This window comes from Aspergillus heteromorphus, assembly GCF_003184545.1.
Source record: "Aspergillus heteromorphus CBS 117.55 chromosome Unknown BO70scaffold_66, whole genome shotgun sequence".
NCBI classification, from domain to species: Eukaryota; Fungi; Ascomycota; class Eurotiomycetes; order Eurotiales; family Aspergillaceae; genus Aspergillus; species Aspergillus heteromorphus.
Window position 1 is genome coordinate 73,114 of NW_020290471.1, and position 19,540 is coordinate 92,653.

At 57.8% G+C, this 19,540-nt stretch overlaps 8 protein-coding genes across 8 annotated transcripts; 3 read left to right on the top strand and 5 right to left on the bottom strand.

Moving 5' to 3' along the window:
• Nucleotides 1–1,953: 1,953 nt before the first annotated feature.
• On the top strand, nt 1,954–3,559 carry BO70DRAFT_303062 (aspartate aminotransferase; the record flags this gene model as incomplete). The annotated part of the gene is made up of 4 exons (XM_025539775.1): nt 1,954–2,133; nt 2,243–2,374; nt 2,523–3,371; nt 3,464–3,559. The coding sequence occupies 4 exons, from the start codon at nt 1,954–1,956 to the stop codon at nt 3,557–3,559; spliced, it is 1,257 nt and encodes a 418-aa protein (XP_025394242.1).
• Nucleotides 3,560–3,703: 144 nt separating this feature from the next.
• On the bottom strand, nt 3,704–5,387 carry BO70DRAFT_207716 (putative SNARE protein (Ufe1)). The gene is made up of 3 exons (XM_025538634.1): nt 5,165–5,387; nt 4,183–5,066; nt 3,704–4,005 (listed from the first exon to the last, which is right to left on the bottom strand). The coding sequence occupies exons 1-3, from the start codon at nt 5,285–5,287 to the stop codon at nt 3,765–3,767; spliced, it is 1,248 nt and encodes a 415-aa protein (XP_025394243.1). The 5' UTR covers nt 5,288–5,387; the 3' UTR covers nt 3,704–3,764.
• Nucleotides 5,165–7,602, bottom strand: BO70DRAFT_325489 (putative PB1 domain protein). The gene is made up of 5 exons (XM_025540645.1): nt 7,165–7,602; nt 6,966–7,115; nt 6,581–6,916; nt 5,566–6,537; nt 5,165–5,518 (listed from the first exon to the last, which is right to left on the bottom strand). Exons 1-5 carry the CDS (start codon nt 7,177–7,179, stop codon nt 5,489–5,491), a joined length of 1,503 nt encoding a protein of 500 aa, XP_025394244.1. The 5' UTR covers nt 7,180–7,602; the 3' UTR covers nt 5,165–5,488.
• Nucleotides 7,603–8,760: 1,158 nt separating this feature from the next.
• Nucleotides 8,761–9,701, bottom strand: BO70DRAFT_367050 (copper chaperone CCS1). The gene has a single exon (XM_025544487.1). The coding sequence runs from the start codon at nt 9,425–9,427 to the stop codon at nt 8,999–9,001; it is 429 nt and encodes a 142-aa protein (XP_025394245.1). The 5' UTR covers nt 9,428–9,701; the 3' UTR covers nt 8,761–8,998.
• Nucleotides 9,702–9,914: 213 nt separating this feature from the next.
• BO70DRAFT_422024 (Pkinase-domain-containing protein) lies at nt 9,915–11,852 on the top strand (the record flags this gene model as incomplete). Its single annotated transcript, XM_025547544.1, has 3 exons — nt 9,915–10,786; nt 10,850–11,264; nt 11,403–11,852. The coding sequence occupies exons 1-3, from the start codon at nt 10,233–10,235 to the stop codon at nt 11,850–11,852; spliced, it is 1,419 nt and encodes a 472-aa protein (XP_025394246.1). The 5' UTR covers nt 9,915–10,232.
• A 204-nt stretch (nt 11,853–12,056) lies between these two features.
• Nucleotides 12,057–13,835, bottom strand: BO70DRAFT_401405 (uncharacterized protein; the record flags this gene model as incomplete). Its single annotated transcript, XM_025546979.1, has 2 exons — nt 12,057–13,689; nt 13,741–13,835. The coding sequence occupies 2 exons, from the start codon at nt 13,833–13,835 to the stop codon at nt 12,057–12,059; spliced, it is 1,728 nt and encodes a 575-aa protein (XP_025394247.1).
• Nucleotides 13,836–14,582: 747 nt separating this feature from the next.
• Nucleotides 14,583–18,154, top strand: BO70DRAFT_347187 (uncharacterized protein). Its single transcript, XM_025541577.1, has 8 exons — nt 14,583–14,719; nt 14,784–14,923; nt 14,994–15,380; nt 15,429–15,722; nt 16,299–16,397; nt 16,481–16,750; nt 16,809–17,013; nt 17,143–18,154. Exons 1-8 carry the CDS (start codon nt 14,671–14,673, stop codon nt 18,045–18,047), a joined length of 2,349 nt encoding a protein of 782 aa, XP_025394248.1. The 5' UTR covers nt 14,583–14,670; the 3' UTR covers nt 18,048–18,154.
• A 168-nt stretch (nt 18,155–18,322) lies between these two features.
• Nucleotides 18,323–19,102, bottom strand: BO70DRAFT_367055 (phosphatase YCH1). Its single transcript, XM_025544488.1, has 2 exons — nt 18,790–19,102; nt 18,323–18,665 (listed from the first exon to the last, which is right to left on the bottom strand). Exons 1-2 carry the CDS (start codon nt 18,923–18,925, stop codon nt 18,358–18,360), a joined length of 444 nt encoding a protein of 147 aa, XP_025394249.1. The 5' UTR covers nt 18,926–19,102; the 3' UTR covers nt 18,323–18,357.
• Between the last annotated feature and the right edge of the window lie 438 nt (nt 19,103–19,540).

The following is a 19,540-nucleotide window of genomic DNA, read 5'->3' on the forward strand; positions in this document are numbered from 1 at the left end:
TGAATGGGTGGGCGTTCTCTCAAGAATGAGATTTATCCTTGGAGTAATTCAAGTCAGTAGTAAATCCGGGTACTCTCTCTCCTCACTAACCCCTTCCCCTTCCCTCCTCCTCTCCTCACTGTCCGCCTACCCCTACCCCTAGGGACTCTCCATCCATCCCTCCCCCCCAAACCAATCCAAGACCACTATCCTCCGTACACCCCGTACACTCCGTACCGACAAAGCCATTCATCATGCTCCGCCCCACCCGTCCCAAGACTCAAACGACTCAAAACTCCGACCCAACCCCAACCCCAACCACCGACAGAAGCAATCTCACATCTCATTCCGGAGTAATATTCCGGCCTTATACTCAGCCTATTGAGTAAATCCATTCATTAATCAGGGATAGATAGATAGATAGATAGATAGATAGATACATACATACATACATAAATTGACAGCTAGCTGATCGCCAAACCGACCCGAAAACCGACGAGCCTCGCACGTTCGGCACCCCCAAAGCCTGAACCGAACTCTGAACCTCTGAACTCTGGAACGGGACCCCCGTGGGGTAACTAGATGATACTCCTTTCTTTCCCGAGAACGGGGTAGTTAGTTATTCTTGGCCTTGTTACATCGTAGCACCAATGATCATAATACTGTTGTTGCTTTAGTTATCAGAGGAGTAGATATTTGTCAAGTTGTTGTGTTTAAAGAGGGGGGGAGGGGGGGGGGGGGTTGAATGTGGGTGTGTTCATAATAAATTATTCAATTAAGATCTACAGACTAACTAGTTATAGTACGGCGTGAGTAAAGTAGGTACTAGATAGATACTATACTTCCATCCGTCCTCTGGGGAAAAGGAAAAGGAAAGGAGGAAGGAAAATCCCGCAGTATCTACTCCGTAGTACTCCGAGTACTCCGTAGTATCGGAGACGGGAGGGGCGCTGGACAGGATCTGGGCGAGGGCGAGGGCGAGGTCGGGGCGGCTGGCGTCGGCAATGACTCAGCGCGTAGCTTAGATAGCTTAGATTGGGCGGGATGTGATTGGCTGGGTGTTGGGGGTTGGGCTGGTGGATTGGAGTAACTATGTGGTTGTTATGGTCCGGGATTATTCAAGTGTGATGGGATGGGATTATCGTGATAAGATGGGTGGAGGGAGGAGAAGGATGTTAGTTATGTGTTTCAAGTCGGGGGATGGTCAGAATATCAATGCCCTCTGCAGCAGCAGTAAATCGCGCATTCTTGTCTCGTCTAGATGACGGGACTGTCATATGATCTGATATGATGTCAGGCCAGATCCGGCTGTTCTCCGCATTCAGGCTGGACGCACATCCTATTACTATTATTACTATCATTGTCATGAGGGGATGTAGATTGTATCCCCTCATTATCTATGACCATTTATTTACCTATGTATATAGACACCTTCATGTGAATCAATTGAATTCACAGATCACCTGCAAATAGGCAAATAGTCATGGCAAGCATGTGAATGTCGTCACCGGCCTGGTCATCGGGCCCAGCCAGCCAGCCAGCCCGCCCTTTTTACTTCCTCGGCCCAGAAGACAGACAAGAGAAGAGCAACAACGACAACGACAATAAATAGACAAAGACGCCTCCACGCCGAGAACGCAGCTGTACAACGTCCGTCTTCTCCGACACCAGTCAGTCCAGTCCAGTCCGAATATCCCCTCAGCCCATCCATCGGGATTTCTCTGTTTCGGTGGTGCTTCCCCCCCCTTCCCCCCCTCCGGTGAACGCAAGCAGTGGTGGTGGTGGTGTGACCAACCAGACCAGTCCAGTCCAGTGCCTAAATAAGTACAATCCATCATGTCGCCTCCGGGCCCGTCTCCGTCTCCGTCCCTGTCTCCATTCCCCTCCAAAACTAAACCATCATCCTCCCCCCCTTCTACTTCTTCTCCCTCATCATCCGCACAATCCCGTCTCGCTTCCCTCTCCGCACACATCATGGCTTCCGCCAGCCCCTCCGTCTTTTCCACGGCCGTCGTGGCCGCCGCCCCCGAGGATCCCCTCTTCGGCCTGGCGCAGGCCTATCGCCAGGATCCGTCCGACAAGAAGGTCGATCTGGTTATTGGTGCTTATCGCGATGATAATGCGAAGCCGTGGATCCTGCCTGTCGTGAAGAAGGTATTCCTCTTTCTCATCTTTCCTTGCAAGATAGATGGACTGTGATCTGCATGCACGCATGGAGAAAGAAAGAAAGAGTCGCAGCTAATTCGGATAAAATAATACCTAGGCGGATGAGCTCGTTCGCAACGACCCCAGTTTGAACCACGAATATCTTCCGATCAAGGGTCTACCGGATTATACCTCGGCGGCGCAGAAGTTGATGATCGGGGCTGATAGTCCTGCTATTCGGGAGAACCGCGTACGTTGTGTTGTGTTGTCTCTTTGATAATCCCTCCCCGCTTCCCCCATCCCCACCCCCACCTAATCATCCCCAATCCCCAAACCAACCCCCCCCTTCTCCCCAGAACCCCTCAACCCCAAACTAACCCCTCCCCAAAAAAAAACAGGTCTGCACGATCCAAACCATCTCCGGCACCGGTGCCGTGCACCTCGGCGCGCTCTTCCTCTCGAAATTCCACCCCAGCACCCCCAAACCCACCATCTACCTCTCAAACCCGACCTGGGCCAACCACCACCAAATCTTCACCAACGTCGGCCTCACCCTAGCCAACTACCCGTACTTCTCACGCGACACCAAAGGCCTCGACTTCACCGGGATGCTCAACGCGCTTTCCTCCGCGCCCGCGGGCTCGCTCATCCTGCTGCACGCGTGCGCCCACAACCCCACGGGCGTAGACCTCACGCAAGCCCAGTGGAAAGACGTCGCCGGGGTGATGCGGTCCAAGAACCACTTCCCGTTCTTCGACTGCGCGTACCAGGGTTTCGCGTCGGGGGATCTCGCGCGCGACGCGTGGGCGGTGCGCTACTTCATCGAGCAGGGGTTCGAGCTCTGCGTGGCGCAGTCGTTCGCGAAGAACTTCGGGCTGTACGGGCAGCGGACCGGTGCGTTCCATTTCGTGTCTGCGCCCGGGGTGGGCGGCGTGGAGGCGAATCGGAATGTGGCCAGTCAGTTGGCCATTCTGCAGCGGAGTGAGATTTCGAATCCGCCTGCTTATGGCGCTAGGATTGCGAGTCGCGTCTTGAATGATGAGGCCCTGTTTGGCGAGTGGGAGGGGGATCTTAGGACCATGAGTGGGCGGATTGCGGAGATGAGGAAGGGGTTGAGGGAACGCTTGGAGTTGAGGGGCACTCCGGGTCAGTGGACGCATATTACCGAGCAGATTGGTATGTTTAGTTTTACCGGGTTGTCGGAGACGCAGGTCGCGCTTTTGAGGGAGAAGTGGCATGTTTATATGGTGAGTTTTCTTTTTTTTTTTTTTTTTGGTTACCTTTTATCCTTTCATCTTTTTTGTGGGTTGGACGAGTGCATGTGTGCTAACTGCCACAGACCAAGAACGGACGTATCTCCATGGCCGGCCTCAACTCGCACAATCTGGATTACTTTGCTGAGGCGGTGGACAGCGTGGTTCGCGAGACGGCGTGATTGATAAGTCTGTCTGTACATGATGATGCTAGATTGTTTTTGTTTCTCACCCTTACCTAACTTACATACCTACATACAATGACTATACACTTCATCTGCATCATGGTAAATGTCACCAACATAGACGCCCCCCCCGCCCCCCCCCAGTGATAGACACCTCCACCCAGTAGCAAACAACCTATCATATACTTATCATATCGCGCATCTAAAAAACCAAATCCCACACCACCAGCCACGTACACAGTCCCACCGTGCCCCAGAACACCGCCTGCGCGGCACTCCTCCGCTCACTGGCCCGCTTGAGCTCCTTGTTCCCATCCCCGATGTTCTCGCTCGTATTGCCGGCGTCCGTCACCAGCTGGCCGATGTACTCCTCCTGGGTCGCGAGGTGCGAGACCAGGGTTTGCTGCAGGGAGGAGATCTCCAGGAGGGATTTTTCGGCGTTTCTGTCGATATTAGCATTCATTTTATCAACCCATCAAACGAATACGATTGAGTTGCAGTTCGTTGAGGTGGAGGTAGTATGGAGTCGGACATAAAGAGTGAGAAGAAACAAAGGAGAACAGATGCACAAGAGGGTTAAAAAAAAAAAAAAAAAAAAAAAAAAAAAAGGGAAAACATACTGCACCTTCCCCACGACATCCTCGAAATACTTGACCATGGAATCATTCTCCTCCGCGAACAGCTGCAACTGCTGCGGCGTAAGCTGCTTCTCAATGGCCTGGACCTCGTCCGCGTCGATCCGCGCCGCAGCCTGATACTTATTATAGTCCTCCTCAACTCCCATCCCACTGCCAAACTTCCCCATGCCCATGCCCATGCCCATGCCCATGTCTTGCCCCGCCCTCCCAACATTCGACCCCTTCCCCCCCTCCGAAAGATAAAGCACACTCCTCTCCCTCTCCCTCACCCTCTCGACTCTCCGCTCCACCATCTCCCTCTGAAAAACCACCACGGCCTCCAACCTCGCCCTCAGAAACCAAAGCACGCTTTCCCGCACACACTTCGTGGTATTCTCTTTCCGTCTCTCCGCTTGCTCTTCTTCCGACTTCCCTGCCTCCTCGCCGTGTCCCCCATCCCGTCCCCCATCGGATGTAGAAGAGGTAAGCGCATTCCCGCCCGCCCACAGCGCCAACAGCCCCACCCGGAACCGCTTGTTCAGGACCTGCGCCGCGGTCTCCTGCCGGAGCGTCTCGGCGGAGGAGAGCGTGTTGATGCTGCTGCTCAGGGAGGTGAGGAGGCTGGAGGTTGAGGTGGTGATTTGGTCTTTCGTGGTGTCTGGGAGGTCGGGGGTTTTGGCGCTGTTGGGGGTGGAGGTTAGGCTGGGGAGGGGGAAGGCGGGGTGGAGGGATGTGGTGGAGGGCGAGGGGGAGGTGGGTGAGGCGCTGCTGTTGTTGTTGTTGTTGTTACTGCTGTTGGCGGTGGTGGTGCGGGAGGGTTTGGTGAGCGAGAGGTAGGCGGGGCGGATGGTTTGGAGGTATTGCAGGAGGGATGTTATGTGGGTGTTCTGTTTGAGAAGCGTGGGATGTTAGTTTGGCTGTGGGTGGCTATGGATTGGGAGAGTATAGGTAGGTATGAATGAGAGAGTTGGAGTCGGGGGAGTACAATTCGGTAGGCCTCTTTCAAGAATTCATCCGCAATCTCCGTCGTGATGTAGCCCTCCGACAGCTTCGGACCGGCCGACTTGCCCTGCAGCAGCTGGCCCAGGGTTGGGGTGAGGTCCGTCATGTTGGCTGGAGTGGTTGTGTTGTTGACGAGCTGGCAGATACGGAGTACGTAGTGACAACTAACTCCGTATCTCCGGTACGATGGTTATGCATCCCGTGATGCTTATGTAAGGTTCATTCATTTCATAACTCGTTTATCATAACCTAGTAACCTCCTCCCAACTCCAACTCCATCCAAACCGGGTATACCAAAAAACCAATGCTAGATCACTCCCCGCTCTTCCACCCAGATCTGCAAACGTTAGCATCGACAAGACAGATAATAAAGAGTGCGCTCACCTCCATCTTCCCCATCTCACTCCCCTCCCGTCGCGCCACCTCCCGCGACCCCCCCATCAGCAGGTCCAGATCCTCCTGGTCCACCATCGTGATCATATCCCCGTCGTCCTGCATCCGAATCTTCAGCAGCGTCCGGAACCCGAACTTCTCCCGGATCCGCCGCTCAAACTCCCCAAACTCCAGCGTCGGCTCCATCATGATGTACCGCGTGTCCTCATGCGAGTGCGCCTTCACTCGGAACTTGCGCACCTCCGGCCCCGGCCGCGAGGCCCCCCGCCGTGACCCCCGGTTCGGGGACGCCTGTGGCCGCGAGTCCACGATTTCGAACTCACCCTCCGCGCCTCCGTCGTCGCTGCCGTACTCCTCCTCCTCGTCGATGTACCGCTCCCGCTGACGCCGCCAGCCCCCCGCCGGCATCGACCGCGTACCCGAGTGCATCTCCTCCGGGCTCGCCGCCACCCCGGTGTCGCTCTGGCCCCGTCGATGCCCCGGAGGGCCCGGTCGCCCGGCCGTCGCCCGCGATTCCGACGCCGTGCGTGTCGTGCCGATCCGCGCCTTATCCGCGACGTCGGTGTTCAGCTCGAGCCGCGGGGGCCGCGTCGCCCGCAGGGACCCCGGTCGGCCGTTCATCGCGAGACTACCTGTGGAGCTGTTGGTACTCGCCTTGTCTGCGTCCGGCGGGGGAGTAGGAGGGAAGAGATTACGGTTCAGCGGCGGCTCCGAGTGCTGCCGACCCCGACTCTGCAGGTTCTTGTGCACCAGGTGCGACGTCGCAAACGGCAGATGCTCCGGATGCCGGTGGTCGAGCATCGACTGCATCCGCTGGATCTCGTTGTGGGGGCCCATGCTGCTGCGCTCCGAAGCCGCAATCAGCCGTGCCTTGCCCAGGTAGTCTTTGGACTTGAGGTTCTTGACCTTGGCCGCGTTGGGGCGGTAGACCACCCCGACGGGAATCGAAAACACCGTGTAGCCCTGACCCGTCAGCAGCGCCCTGGATGGCGGAGAGCGAACCTACCGTCGCCTGTTCGCGGATGGCATCGTTGATGACATCGTGGTCGGGCGTGACCTTTTCTTTCGATGCGTACTCGAGGTCCTGCATGCCCTGCCCCATCTGCTGGAGGTAGATGTAGCACAGCCCACGGTTGAACAGCACCTCGCAGGAGAACAGCCGGAACTTCAGGCCCAGCTGCTCGTAGTCGATGGAGGTGTTGCCCCGGAGATACAGCAGGGTGTCATTGAAATTCGCCAACGCCTCCTCAAAGTCCCCCAGGAGGAAGTTCGAGACCCCCTCCTGGAAATACGCGATGGCCAGGTACTGGTCCAGGCTCACAGCCCGCTGGTAACAGTCGACCTGCTGCCGTCAGTCCCGGCTCAGACCAGAGGGAGAGCAGGGGGCATACCGCTCGGTCATGTTCCCCCAACGTAGCGTATATGATGCCGCAGTTGAAGAGAATCTTCGACGTGTCGGCAATGCTACTGAAGACCTGGAGGGCTTCGTCGTACTCCTGGTTGTCGTAGTGCTCTAGGGCTTGCACCCAGGTTTCGATTTCCTGGCGGGTCAGCCCGGTTCGCTCCCGGGCTGGGGGGGGGGGGACCTACCTGTTTCAACGACATTCTATTGCCCACACACCCGGCAACGTCGTGCCGCAATCACCTCGATGCTAGTGCTCTGACGGCGACGGTCCCGAATGATATATGTACGCAACGACAGCGGCCAAGACGCGAAGGCTGGGTCCTGGCCACGCAGAGCAGGGATGGGCGGCCAATACGGAGGTGGATCCCGACCCGACCAACTCGTATGTGACGGGATTAGGTTGGCACTTGGCAGTCGGTATGTCCACTGAGGTGAGCGATGTCCCGCGATTGAGGATGGACCATGCGCAGCGGGGGCTCTAGTCCGCGAGACAGATCGGATATATAATTAGATCGGAGGCAGCGACCAGCCGCTCGACAGGACACCAGCCCAGATGTAAGGCAGAGGTGGGCTGGGAGAGTGGGAGCGGACGGAGGGGATCACCGTGGGGAAGCAATGTGTTTTCGGGGGGGGGGGGGGGGGGAGAGTGAGGAGTGGAGGAGGTATAGGACCAAGCTGGGCGGACAGCTGGCAGGGACAGAAGCGAGGGCGGGATCGCGATGGAAGAAGTCAAATAAATCCACATGAAAATGGAAAGGGAAATGGAAGGCAGAAGAAAGCAGGAGGGCCGGGATTAGCGTGCAGAGTGCAGAGTGCAGAGAGATGCAGCGACCAGGAACTACTCTGGACTAGATGGGAATGGGAAGCGCCGAAGGAGGGGGAGGCATAAAAATAACCATCGTCAGGTCCTGTTGGGTATAGTCTGGGAGGTTCGGGCTGGCAGTCGGTGTAGATGATAGAGAGAGGGAGGGAGGGGGGGGGGGGGGGGTGATGGAGAGTGCGCAGAGTGCACAGAGTGCAGTGGTGTGCATGGATCCTTCAAGAGACGAGAAAAGGAGGCGGCGGGGGATGTGAGTGGCTGTTGCTGTTGCTGTTGCTGCTGCTGTTGGCTGCGACTAATTGGCTGCTGCAGGGGGAAGCACTTCATCACAGTGCCTCCCATGCCGCTGATTGGCCGGGACCGGCGCTGTGACGCCGTACCTTGCCTGACCGTGTACTATCAGAGAGTATCAGAGAGGTACATGCCGGTGGGTAGGAAACCACTGCATAGGGTAAGTACTCCGGAGAGATTGGAGAGATTGGAGAGATTGGAAGCAAGGCCCGTTCCGACCCATGCGGGGCTGGATCAACTCATCACATACATCATCACCACTACGGTAAGTAAACAGCTTCTGTCATTCTCCCATTCTGTAGAACAATGAGTATTGGCAATTTACTCCATACCAGTATGGAGTACATGCTTCGTTTTCTGTACACACCAATCCATACTACTCCCCCCGACCCACCCATACAGACCCTATTATACTTATCTCCCCCCCTGGCCAGCATGTTATACTTAGCTCCCCCGCCACGGCGCTTGCGCTCGCCCTCCCGAACCCCTTCGGTACTCTTTTCCTGCGGGCCTCACCAATCTCCAATCCATTCCCTCCCCTCGCTGTCGCACCGTTGGACCCAGATGCCCATCCACCATGGCGTCCAGGATGTGGGCTATCTTTAGCCGCAACCGACTCCAGTCAGCGACTAGCTGCTCTGTCGTGCAGCCAGCCTGCATGTCCGACGGTCAGGTGAGTCCGGGGTCTTGCTTGATCATCGTGATGTCTCCTCGCCCTGATGCTATTTATGACCTGCCCGGAGTCGATCCTTCCACCCCAGCTGGTCCCGAAAAGAGCCCCTCGTCAGTCATGTTCTCGTATTTCCTATCGCCAGGGATCTCTATCGCGTGGGTATCCCCCTCCCCTCGGCACATTCTAACATTGCTATACATAGACACGGCCCGGCTCCTCCAACCACAGCCACCATCTACACCATCCCCTGGGCCACCTGCTCCTGCCGCTCCTGCCATACATTCTTGCCCGAGCAGGAGCACACCATCTTGTCATTGTCCCACACCCCCGCGCTGCGCGCAATCACTCCGACCAGAGTATCGGGGTCCTCCCGCTGGAACGGACCCTCCTTGTGCTTCGACACCACCATACTGCGCCCAATCATCTCCCACACCGCCACCGGCCGATCCAGAAACACATTGCCCTGGCCCTGCGCGTCCACCTCGACCGCCCCGAAAGTCCCGCGGGGCTCCTTCGTCGGCTCCGAGCCCAGCACATGGGCCTTCACGGCCTCCCAGATGCCCCCCGTCGACGCCGCTCCCTGCGAGATATCGCCTGCCTCGCGCACGGTGGCGTAGTACTTGCCGGGTGCGAGTCCGTTAATCGTCAGGTCGACCAGGGTCATGGTGGAGGACACCTGGACCATGCGCGCCAGTCCGCGGATCTTGTTGGACACGGCGCTCGAATGGGTTTCAAGGATGCACACGGCGGAGCCTGGTTTCCGTCAGCCTTGAGAGACCGGGTACGCAACGGCGAGCACACACGTACTGTTGGAGGTGCCGCTGCCCCGTAGAATGGCATCACGCCCCGTAGCCTGAATGGCGGAGACGATGGAACTGGGGGACGCGGTGCCCTCGATGAACACCAATTGCTCCTTCAGGTTGGCGTCGACCTTGTTGATGCCTGACCGGTCAGCTCATCCACGGCTCGGAGGGAGGGGCTTGCATACCCTCCAGCTTCTTCAACGAGGAGGAGACATCCTTGACGCAGCCGTCGCAGGTCATTGGGACCGCGAAGGTAGTCTAACCGGTTAGCAGAGATGCACCTAGTGGATCGCGCTCCGACCAAAAATAGCACGCGCACAAACCTGGAACGGTTCAATCATGTTGCCAGTGCCGATCGGGATCCCTTAGCTAGCTCGGACGAGACCCTGAAGGGGAAGAAGACGAGAATGGGAGAGGGAATGAAGCACTCGAGCTGGACGACCCCTCGATGGGCGATGCGGGACAGGCGGGGACGCTTTGAAATCAACCCGATCGGGCTTAGTCACCGTGCCCGGCCGATAACTAGCGTCATCCGCCAATCAACCGCCCGTCCGCCTCACCGCTTCGGGATCGTTGGCGTCCTCCGTCGTCCGCTGCCCATTCATCATTCCAGTCCATTGCCCGTCCCCGACTACTGGGCTAGACTCCCTCCACCCTGCATCCAGCATGGCCTCCAAATCCCGATGGGCCACCGACGACGACCCCGAGACGGAGGCCATCCTGGCCCAGCGCAAACGCGAGAAGGATGAGAAGCGACGCGCCAAAGCCGAGAAGCAACGCCAGCTCGACGAGCAGCAAGCTCAAGCTCAAGCTCAAGCTCAAGCTCAGCAGCAACCCGACCCCGACCACCCGCCCAAGAAACGTCGCCGACTCTCTAACGACCAGGACCAGGAGAAGGAGAAACCATCCCAGACTCCCCCTGCCACCTCCAAAAACAATGAGCCCACCATTCTCTCCTTCCCGACCCAAGAATGGGGACCCTGTCGCAACGTCGCGAACTTCGAGCGCCTCAACCACATCGAAGAGGGCTCGTACGGCTTCGTCAGCCGCGCCAAAGACATCACCACGGGCGAGATCGTCGCCCTCAAGAAGCTTAAGATGGACAATTCCCCCGACGGATTCCCCGTGACGGGTCTCCGCGAGATCCAAACCCTCCTCGAAGCCCGACACCAGAACGTCGTCGAGCTCCGCGAAGTCGTAATGGGCGACAAACTGGATGAGTACGTCCCTTTCCTCTCCCCCCTTCTATCCCAACCAACCCACTAACAACCCCCCCCAAACAGAGTCTACCTAGTAATGCCCTTCCTCGAACACGACCTCAAAACCCTTCTCGACGACATGTCCGAGCCATTCCTCCCCTCCGAAATCAAAACCATCCTCCTCCAAGTCCTCTCCGGCCTCGACTTCCTCCACGACCAATGGATCATGCACCGCGATCTGAAGACCTCCAACCTCCTCCTCAACAACCGCGGTGAGGTCAAGATCGCCGACTTCGGTATGGCCCGGTACTACGGCGACCCGCCCCCGAAGCTCACCCAGCTGGTCGTCACCCTGTGGTATCGCTCGCCCGAGCTGCTCCTCGGCGCCGAGAAATACGGCACCGAGATCGATATGTGGAGTATCGGGTGTATCTTTGGCGAGCTGTTGACCAAGGAACCTCTCTTGCAGGGAAAGAATGAGGTCGATCAGGTTTCGAAGGTACTATTCCTTTCCCTCCTGCTTCCTCTTTCTTTGCCAATTCCGATACCACCCACCCACCCTCTAAACCCAACCTCTAAACCCAACCTCAAAAACAAAAACAAATACTAGAATAGTAATACTAACACCCCCAACCAGATATTCACTCTAACCGGCCCACCCACCCCCCAAACCTGGCCCGAATTCCGCTCCCTCCCCAACGCCAAATCCCTGCGCCTCCCACCAACCCCCTCCACCGCCTCCTCAACATCATCCCCCCCACTCCTCCCACGAACAAAATTCCCCTTCCTCACAAACGCCGGCCTGCATCTGCTATCGTCGCTGCTAGCGCTGAACCCGACGTCCCGGCTCTCGACGAAGGCGTGTCTCGCGCATCGCTATTTCCGGGAAGATCCGAGGCCGAAGCCGAAGGAGATGTTTCCGACGTTCCCGTCGAAAGCGGGGATGGAGAAGCGGAGGAGGAGGGAGACGCCGGAGGCGCCGAAGAGAGGGCAGGAGGCTCCCAAGCTGGACTTTGCGAGCGTGTTTGGCGGGGAGCAGGGGGAACAGGGGGAACAGGGGGCAGGGTTTACTTTACGGCTGGGATAGTTGGTTTGTTGGTTTGTACTGTGTGCATAGAGAATCCTCGTGGTTCGGGCCTTGGAACGAGACCCCTCGCTATCCAAGTGCCCGGAGGTATGACTTGCTAAGATACAATTTATGGAGCCAAGACACGGTCGGTAAAGGAACGTCATCAGGTAAATACATGCAGCGAAGGAGTGGAAAGCGTCCCGGTCCGGATCCGCATAAGACTCATGAGAAGTAATGGCGTGGGGAGCCAGGATACGTCATCAGATACTCGTCCGTCGAATCGCTCGCGTCGCGCTCGACCCGGAAGGGCCGTGTCGTATGGACCGGAAGCGGTGTTCGGGGACCGATCATCTCGGGGATCTCCTGTGGTCGATGCGACGAGTTGCGGTCGAGCCCTGGCCCGCTATATAAGCATCCGTCTCCGCTGAAGCTGCGCTCCGCTTTGGCGGCGCCGTTGCCCCGGTCCGGGCGAAGGTCGTTCGATTTGTCGACTAAGAAATACTCATCTCTCAGAGCAAGCAGCAATGTCAGGTCGCCATGGGATGACGAACTTTCCAACACTGAGGCTGCGTCCGCGTTCTCTTCAGGACGGTCGCCCGCCCCGTCGGTGCCGAAGGTGGTATCTTCCCTTGGATCAGTGCGGTGAGCAGGGGAGGTGCAGTCAACATCTGTCTGTGCGTGCTCCGAGTCTGGCCCTTCACTAGCGTTGCCAGGTACGCTGCTATCTCCGCCACTCTGTGCTCCGTGGTTATCATGCAAGGGTGCCTCGTGGCTGTTGCAGTCGGTGGTAGACTGGCTTTCTGAATGCCCAGAATGTTCAGGAACAGATTCACTTGCTTTAGATTCCATGGCATCTTCTCCGCTTTGCCCTTCATCCAGCCCTAGCCGATCAAACAATGCCAAAGATTCCATGGCGAGTTCCGTGTCTGCAACTTGCGGACGTTCTGATGCGCAATCCCTGGGCATGGTAGGACAGCTGGTTACCTCGATCGTGGGCACCGGAAGAGTGCTTGATATGCGAGAGCTGCTGAAAGCCGAGCCAGTGGCGCTTTCGGGAGTGTCGTCGGTTGCAGGGGGCAACTGCGGGTTGCCACTGGCGGAAGAAACCAGCGCAAGACCCTCATTCTCGCTGCCTGTCGACAGAGAAACGTACGATCCGCTAGCACTGGGGACTTGCTGCGAGCTTCCATCCACTTGAGCTCCCCCTTCTGCACTGCCGTCGCCCGGAGGGGCACGGATCTCATTCAGCGCCATCTCATGGCTCCCTGCCTCCGTAGCGCCAGTATGAGACGATCGTGCCGACCTAACATTGGGTACCGCAGGGGCAAGGGCCTCCGGTCTGTGGCTAGGCCCAGCTGCCGATCCTGAGGGCACCCAGTCGTCCCAAGCAAAGGGGCACGGCAAGCTCTGCAAGTACCTGTCCAGGTTGTCATCCGTTTCGGGCGGGTACTTGCATCTGATGCGCTGAAGATCAGTCCCGAAGTCGACATCTTCTTCCGTGCTCGCCTCAGACACGGTCGACGAGTAGAGCGTCGCCTGCTGGTCTGAGAAGTCTTTGCCAGAATCGGTCGAGGACCAGCTTCTCGGGATGTCGTCGCTCTGACTGGGACGGGTGGTGATGGGACGCCGGCGCATGCCCGATGTAAAGGCCAGGAACCCCGAATGAGCCCTGCGGAGAGACCTCCTGGGCAGGTCCTGCATCCAGCGGATGGACGTTGAGGGGTTGGGGTGTTGAGGCGCGTAGTAGTCGTCCTTCACCCATGATGAAGCCGCAGAGGGGTTGTGTCGTGGGTCTCGCGGGTTGAAGATGGGGTAATGCACGCTTTCTTCGCAAGTCGGTGGAGGAGTTGAGGTCCTGTGATTCCGAATGAGTCCTCATGCGCTGATGAACGTGGGATTCACTCACCTGTTTCTTCGGCTCGCGGAGGGGCGGATGGAGAGAGAGAACGACCACGCCTGACGGCGCCGGTTGGCACCGCTGCTTTGGTCTGGCGCATCCATCCTAGCTGGGTTGGGCTGTGTCTGTGGTGGTTGTGGTCTCAGTGAATGGATGAGGACCAAGCAGATGGGGGTAGAAGGATACTCTGTCAGTTGATGATCTGATCTGGGGAAGAATCAGACAACTAAGTAAGCTTCCGGCAAAGGGATGGCAGCGGGCCGGAAGTATTGACAACTGAAGGTTGGACAAAGGCAGGCATGGAGTTGCAGGAGGGAGGGGAGTACTTTCCCGGCCTGTATAACCAGCATGGCAGCTGCCTTTCTAATCCCGGTTGTGTACTGGAAAGGAAAGTACTCTCCTGTTTGCTATGTTCCACAAACAGTTCGTCATATTGTCTCCACATCGCCATAGTGAAATGACCGGGTTTGGGGGATTGTAAGAACTACAGAATAGTCCAACGGTTAGGCAGATTTGAGTAGATGACTCCCACGTAGCCAGAAATATATCTCCTAAGCCGTGAACATCATTTTGGGATGGGAAACAGATGTTCCGACCCATTTGGTAGAATGTCAGTACTGAACATCTCAAGGTCAAGAAGGCCAAAAGCCGAGGAGTGGAGTGGTTGAGGATGAGTGAATGAATGCTTGGAGTTGGCAGGCGGAACCGCCCCGGAGCTTGAAATCCTTCCGCTCTCGGCTCTTCTGCTGAGCTGCCGTCAGCTCTCCCTCCATCCGAAAGAAAGACTCAACAGACTCGCAAGTTCGCACCCCCTCCTGCGTCTTGCCTTTCCACCTTCAATTCACTTTCCACCCCCCCCCCCCTCCACTCAACCACTTACCTACCACGGGTAACCATCTATTTCGTCTCACATTCACCCTCCCCGGAAACGCCATCGCCATGGCCGCAGGCCAGGAAGCCGTCTCCTTCGATGCGATCATCCAAGCCGGTATGACTCCCTGCCGCAAGCCACTCCACACTCCAGCAGTGCTAACCCAACGCCCGGCTGCTAGATCGCAAGAGAAGAAAGAATGAAGAACTCGCAAATCAGCTCCTAAGCAAACGCAGAACAGGAAACACCGCCACCAAGGCTGCCGGGAGGCCCCAGAACGTGAAGCCCGGCAGTCTGGCGAGTCGGATCGGTGTAGTCAAGGTACCAACAACCCGACAAGATGCCAAAGTGGTCGCATCGCCACTAACAACCTATTCTTCCCCCAATCTAGCGCTCCGCGTCCGCTACTTCCTCCCCCAAAGCGAACACCCCCAACCCGCCACCCGCGCGCCAGGGTTTCCGCCCAGGTCCCTCGAACAGACGCCGTCCCGATGAGAGCCGTCTTCTTTCGGCCCTCAACCCCGAGAACGGACAGGCTAATGTGCGGAACGGGACGGGACTGTCCATCAAGGGCGCGGGCTCCGGGCCTTTCGTCGTCGTCGCAAGCAACTTTGCCCCGGGAACCACCGCCGCCGATATTCAGTCCACGATCGAGCCCGCCTCGGGCGAGATATTACGCTGCTGGGTGACCTCGCAGCGCCCGGCTGTCACAGCGGAGATTACGTTCGCCGAGAAGCAGGCCGCGGAGAGCGCCGTCGCCAACTTCCACAACCAGAAGGTGAGTCGTTCGGGTCTGCGTTGATGGGAGGAAACTGACCGACAAAAGGCCGACGGCAGATTTATATCGCTACGCCTGATGCAAAACAGATCCAACGCCGACCGGGACCTGTTCGGCCGCTCGACCAATGCCACCCGCAACGCCCAGTCGTCCTTCGATGACCTCCGGGAGCAAGCAGATCGCGATCGCCGCCAGCACCGCCCATCCGACCCTTCTCTGCAGGACGGAAGATGGGGATTCAATGACCAGAACCAGCCTTTCGACCAAACGCGATCCAGAGGGAACTTTCGCCGGCAGAACTACAGAGGCGGGCGCGGCGGGGCGCGCGGAGGGGGGAACATGGTCCAGGACGCGCAGGAAACGGGCCTCTACAGCGATGAGATGATGGTAGATGTGCCGCAGCAGAACACGCAGAACCGCGGCAGACGGTACTGACCGGTCGTTGGCTTTGGCTTTTCCCTCAAAGGCTGGATATCCGTCCGTCCTGCAGGCGCACTGACCGCAATGGGGACACATCTACTCTAGTACGAATGACTGCTTGGAATCTCGGGACGCATCTATTTTGTTGATAGAATGGGAAATCTGTACAATATCGCTCAATCAACCAATCAAACAACCCTTCAGTAGAAAGACCTCCAGAGACTAATGCGATAATGAATCGCCGATACGACACGATAAGACCGCAATCACGATCACGTGCGCGGAAGTTTTGCGGAGAAGTTGGAGAAACGTCGTATTGTATTGTTCCTCAGACCTCAGACCACTCCCATTGCAGCCCATCAGCAGAGGCACTCATGCCAGCCTAATCAACCCCATTGACAACCCTCCTGCCGCAAGGCGCGCAGCCCACCCACCACAATGAATCCCGCAACCCGGCGCGCCGTGAGACATCTGCCTCTGTCTCTCTTCCGAAGACAGACTCCCCTCAGATCACGATGGTCCTCCACCTCCACCTCCACCTTCGAAACAAGAAACTGGTCCACCCCACTCGCCCAAACCCTCGCCAACGCAATCAAAGTACCCCTCCTTCCCTCCCTCCCCATCCCAAACCCCTCTATAACCCCCACTCCCACTCCCACTCCCACTAACACACCCGCAAGGTAACAGGCCCCATCCCCATCGCGGCCTTCATGCGCCAAGTCCTCACCAACCCCGAAGGAGGCTACTACACGACACGCCCGTCCGGGACCGGCGAAGTCTTCGGCAAGAAAGGCGACTTCGTGACCTCGCCCGAGATCTCGCAGGTGTTCGGGGAGTTGGTGGGCATTTGGACGATCGCGGAGTGGATGGCGCAGGGGCGGAAGCGTAGCGGGGTGCAGTTGATTGAGGTGGGGCCTGGGAAGGGGACGTTGATGGATGATATGTTGAGGGTGAGTTGTTTCTGTATTTCTTGGGGGGGGGGGGTTGGACTGGGCTGACACAGACCAGACGTTCCGGAATTTCAAATCGTTTACGACGAGTCTGGAGGCGATATATCTGGTGGAGGCGAGTGGGACGTTGAGGGAGGTGCAGAAGAAGTTGCTTTGTGGGGAGGGGGCTGCCATGGAGGAGACGGAGATTGGATGGAGGTGTACGAGCAAGTATTTCGATGTGCCGGTTGTTTGGGTCGAGGATATTAGGCTCTTGCCCCATGGTACGTACGATATGATTTGGGTCTGATATGGATACGATGCTTGGGTGTGAATAAAACTAAAACGGAGGAGGAGGAGGAGGAGGAGCGGAACAGAGAGCATGTGATATGTGAAAGCTAACATCTCCACAGAAGAAGACAAAACACCATTCATATTCGCGCACGAATTCTTCGACGCCCTCCCCATCCACGCCTTCGAATCCATCCCCCCGTCCCCCGAGAACCAGCCCCAACCAGCCCAGCAGGAAATCATGACGCCCACGGGCCCCGCGAAACTGCACCAGCCGCTCAAGCCCGCCAACACCCCGCAATGGCGCGAACTCATGGTCACGCTGAACCCCCAAGCCGTCGAAGAGAACATCGACGGCGAGGCCGAGTTCAAACTCACTCTCGCCAAGGCATCCACTCCGTCCTCGCTGGTCATCCCGGAGATATCGGCGCGCTACCGCGCGCTGAAGTCGCAGGCCGGGTCGACGATCGAAATCAGCCCCGAGAGTCGGATCTACGCTGCTGACTTTGCGCGGCGCATTGGTGGCGCGTCGCAGCCTCCGCGGACAGTCGCAGCGAAGCAGGGTGGTGGTGGTGGTGCTGCGCCCGCGAAGAGCGTGTCCTCCGGCGCAGCCCTGATTATGGATTACGGCACCTTGGACACGATCCCGATCAACTCGCTGCGCGGGATCAGGGAGCATAGGAATGTGCCGGCGCTGTCGGCGCCGGGACAGGTGGATGTGAGTGCGGACGTGGATTTCACGGCGTTGGCGGAGGCAGCGCTGGAGGGGAGTGAGGGCGTGGAGGTGCACGGGCCGGTAGAGCAGGGCGATTTCCTGCAGGCCCTGGGAATCACGGAGCGCATGGAGCAGCTGCTGAAGAGGGTCGGAGATGAGGAGAAGCGGAGGACACTGGAGACCGGGTGGAAGAGGCTCGTGGAGAAGGGCGGCGGTGGCATGGGCAGGATCTATAAGGTGATGACTATCATTCCGGAAAATGATGGGAAGCGGAGACCAGTTGGGTTCGGAGGGGGCATTGTGGCGCCTTAGATGGCGGTGATGCCGCCGCCGCCGCTGCTGCTGCTGCTGTATACTATTGTTCCTGTGGTATAGACACCGTGTATGTGTATAATATTCTAGAAAGGATAACACCTGAGCCCCGAGTCTAATAATGCGCCGGCCATGCAAGTCTACACCCCCCCTTTCCCCTCTCCTCCCCTCTCTTTCCAGGAAACCTCAACAACCTCCCCACCCCACCCCACCCCCATCCAACCCCCAAACCAAAAGCGGAAAAAAAAAAAAAAAGGGTATAACCATCATCCCCCATCATCCCCCATCCTCCTCAACCAACCAAACCCAATCAATACTCCCTCCAAATATCCTCCGCATAATCCCGCGTCAACCTCCCATCCTTCCCATACTTCTCCTGCCACTGCACGAACCCGCCCTCAAGCACATACACCTCCTGTTTCTCGGCGTCGACGCCGAGCACTCGCTCGCGCTCGCGCGCGTACCGCAGCGCCGCGGACGGCCCGCGCTGCTGGCTCAGCGCGCAGTGGAACACCACTTTCTCTTTGTCTTGCAGCGTGCGGATGAGTTCCGGGAGGCGGTAGTCGAGTGACGAGCTCGGGATCCAGGTTGAGGTTGTGATGTGGCCGCCGACGTGGTCTGCAGATAGATAAGAGGGGAGATGGGTGGTTAGTGGTGGGTATAATGTATAATGGATGGGTGGGTGGTGGGGGGGGGAGAGAAGGGGAAGGGAAGGTATAGGAGATAGGGGATGGGGGCGGACCTGAGTCGCGGACGTCGATGATGGCGAGGGTGCTGGGTGTTGTGGTGGTGGTGGAAGAGGAGAGGGTGGTGAGTAGGAGGGCTGAGAGGGCGTCGCGGCTGATGCGGGGGAGGGTTGCGACGGTTATGTTGGACATTTTGATAGCGGTGCTGGCTCGTGGGGGTAGGGTTGGGTTGGGTTGGGTTGGGTTGGTTATACAATATGAGGCCAGATGAAGGGTGGCGTGTATGTTCGATCTGTAGGATATAAAGATGAGATAGAGATATCCGTGGGAAGAATACAGCCCAGTACTGAGGCTTTAGGTCGTGGTCGTCCGGAGTAACTACAGAGAGAGCCCCGAGAGGCGGAGACGAAACGGCGAGACAACTAACTTATCCGGCCGCCACGTGACCGCAGATTTCCCGAATCCGCACCGCAACACCGCGAGATTTCACCTCCTCGCTGCCAATTCCACCGCGACGCGATCTCCTCCAGGGACAGGCCCAGTCAACCCCCCCCGTCAACCCAGGGGAATACTCTTCTCAATCGATTGCAGTCGATTTCCACCGGGCTCAACCCGCTCCCCACGATGGAAATGCGCGTCTTGGCCATGAGCCTCCGGGCCCGGCCATCCACCACCCTCCTCACGAGCACCCACCACATCCAACACAGCTTCGGACAGAGAATCAGAATCCCTCTCACCAGCACCAGGACTCTACTCCTCTGAGCCCCCTCAACGCTTCACCATCTCCCCGCGTCCCCAGAACCCCTC

Bases quoted from the DNA above. Each gene is read 5' to 3' on its own strand.
- BO70DRAFT_207716 (XM_025538634.1), bottom strand. From the start codon at position 5,287: ATGACGGACCTCACCCCAACCCTGGGCCAGCTGCTGCAGGGCAAGTCG. The intron at 5,067-5,164 runs GTACTCCCCCGA...CTTCTCAAACAG, and splicing joins TGAAAGAGGCCTACCGAATT to AACACCCACATAACATCCCT. The intron at 4,006-4,182 runs GTATGTTTTCCC...TAATATCGACAG, and splicing joins GATGTCGTGGGGAAGGTGCA to AAACGCCGAAAAATCCCTCC.
- BO70DRAFT_325489 (XM_025540645.1), bottom strand. The intron at 6,917-6,965 runs GTATGCCCCCTG...TGACGGCAGCAG, and splicing joins TGGGGGAACATGACCGAGCG to GTCGACTGTTACCAGCGGGC. The intron at 5,519-5,565 runs GTGAGCGCACTC...TAACGTTTGCAG, and splicing joins GTGAGATGGGGAAGATGGAG to ATCTGGGTGGAAGAGCGGGG.
- BO70DRAFT_367050 (XM_025544487.1), bottom strand. From the start codon at position 9,427: ATGACCCTGGTCGACCTGACGATTAACGGACTCGCACCCGGCAAGTAC.
- BO70DRAFT_347187 (XM_025541577.1), top strand. From the start codon at position 14,671: ATGGCCGCAGGCCAGGAAGCCGTCTCCTTCGATGCGATCATCCAAGCC. The intron at 15,723-16,298 runs GTCCAGGACGCG...TTCCGAAGACAG, and splicing joins CGCGCGGAGGGGGGAACATG to ACTCCCCTCAGATCACGATG. The intron at 16,398-16,480 runs GTACCCCTCCTT...CACACCCGCAAG, and splicing joins CCCTCGCCAACGCAATCAAA to GTAACAGGCCCCATCCCCAT.
- BO70DRAFT_367055 (XM_025544488.1), bottom strand. From the start codon at position 18,925: ATGTCCAACATAACCGTCGCAACCCTCCCCCGCATCAGCCGCGACGCC. The intron at 18,666-18,789 runs GTCCGCCCCCAT...ATCTATCTGCAG, and splicing joins CATCGACGTCCGCGACTCAG to ACCACGTCGGCGGCCACATC.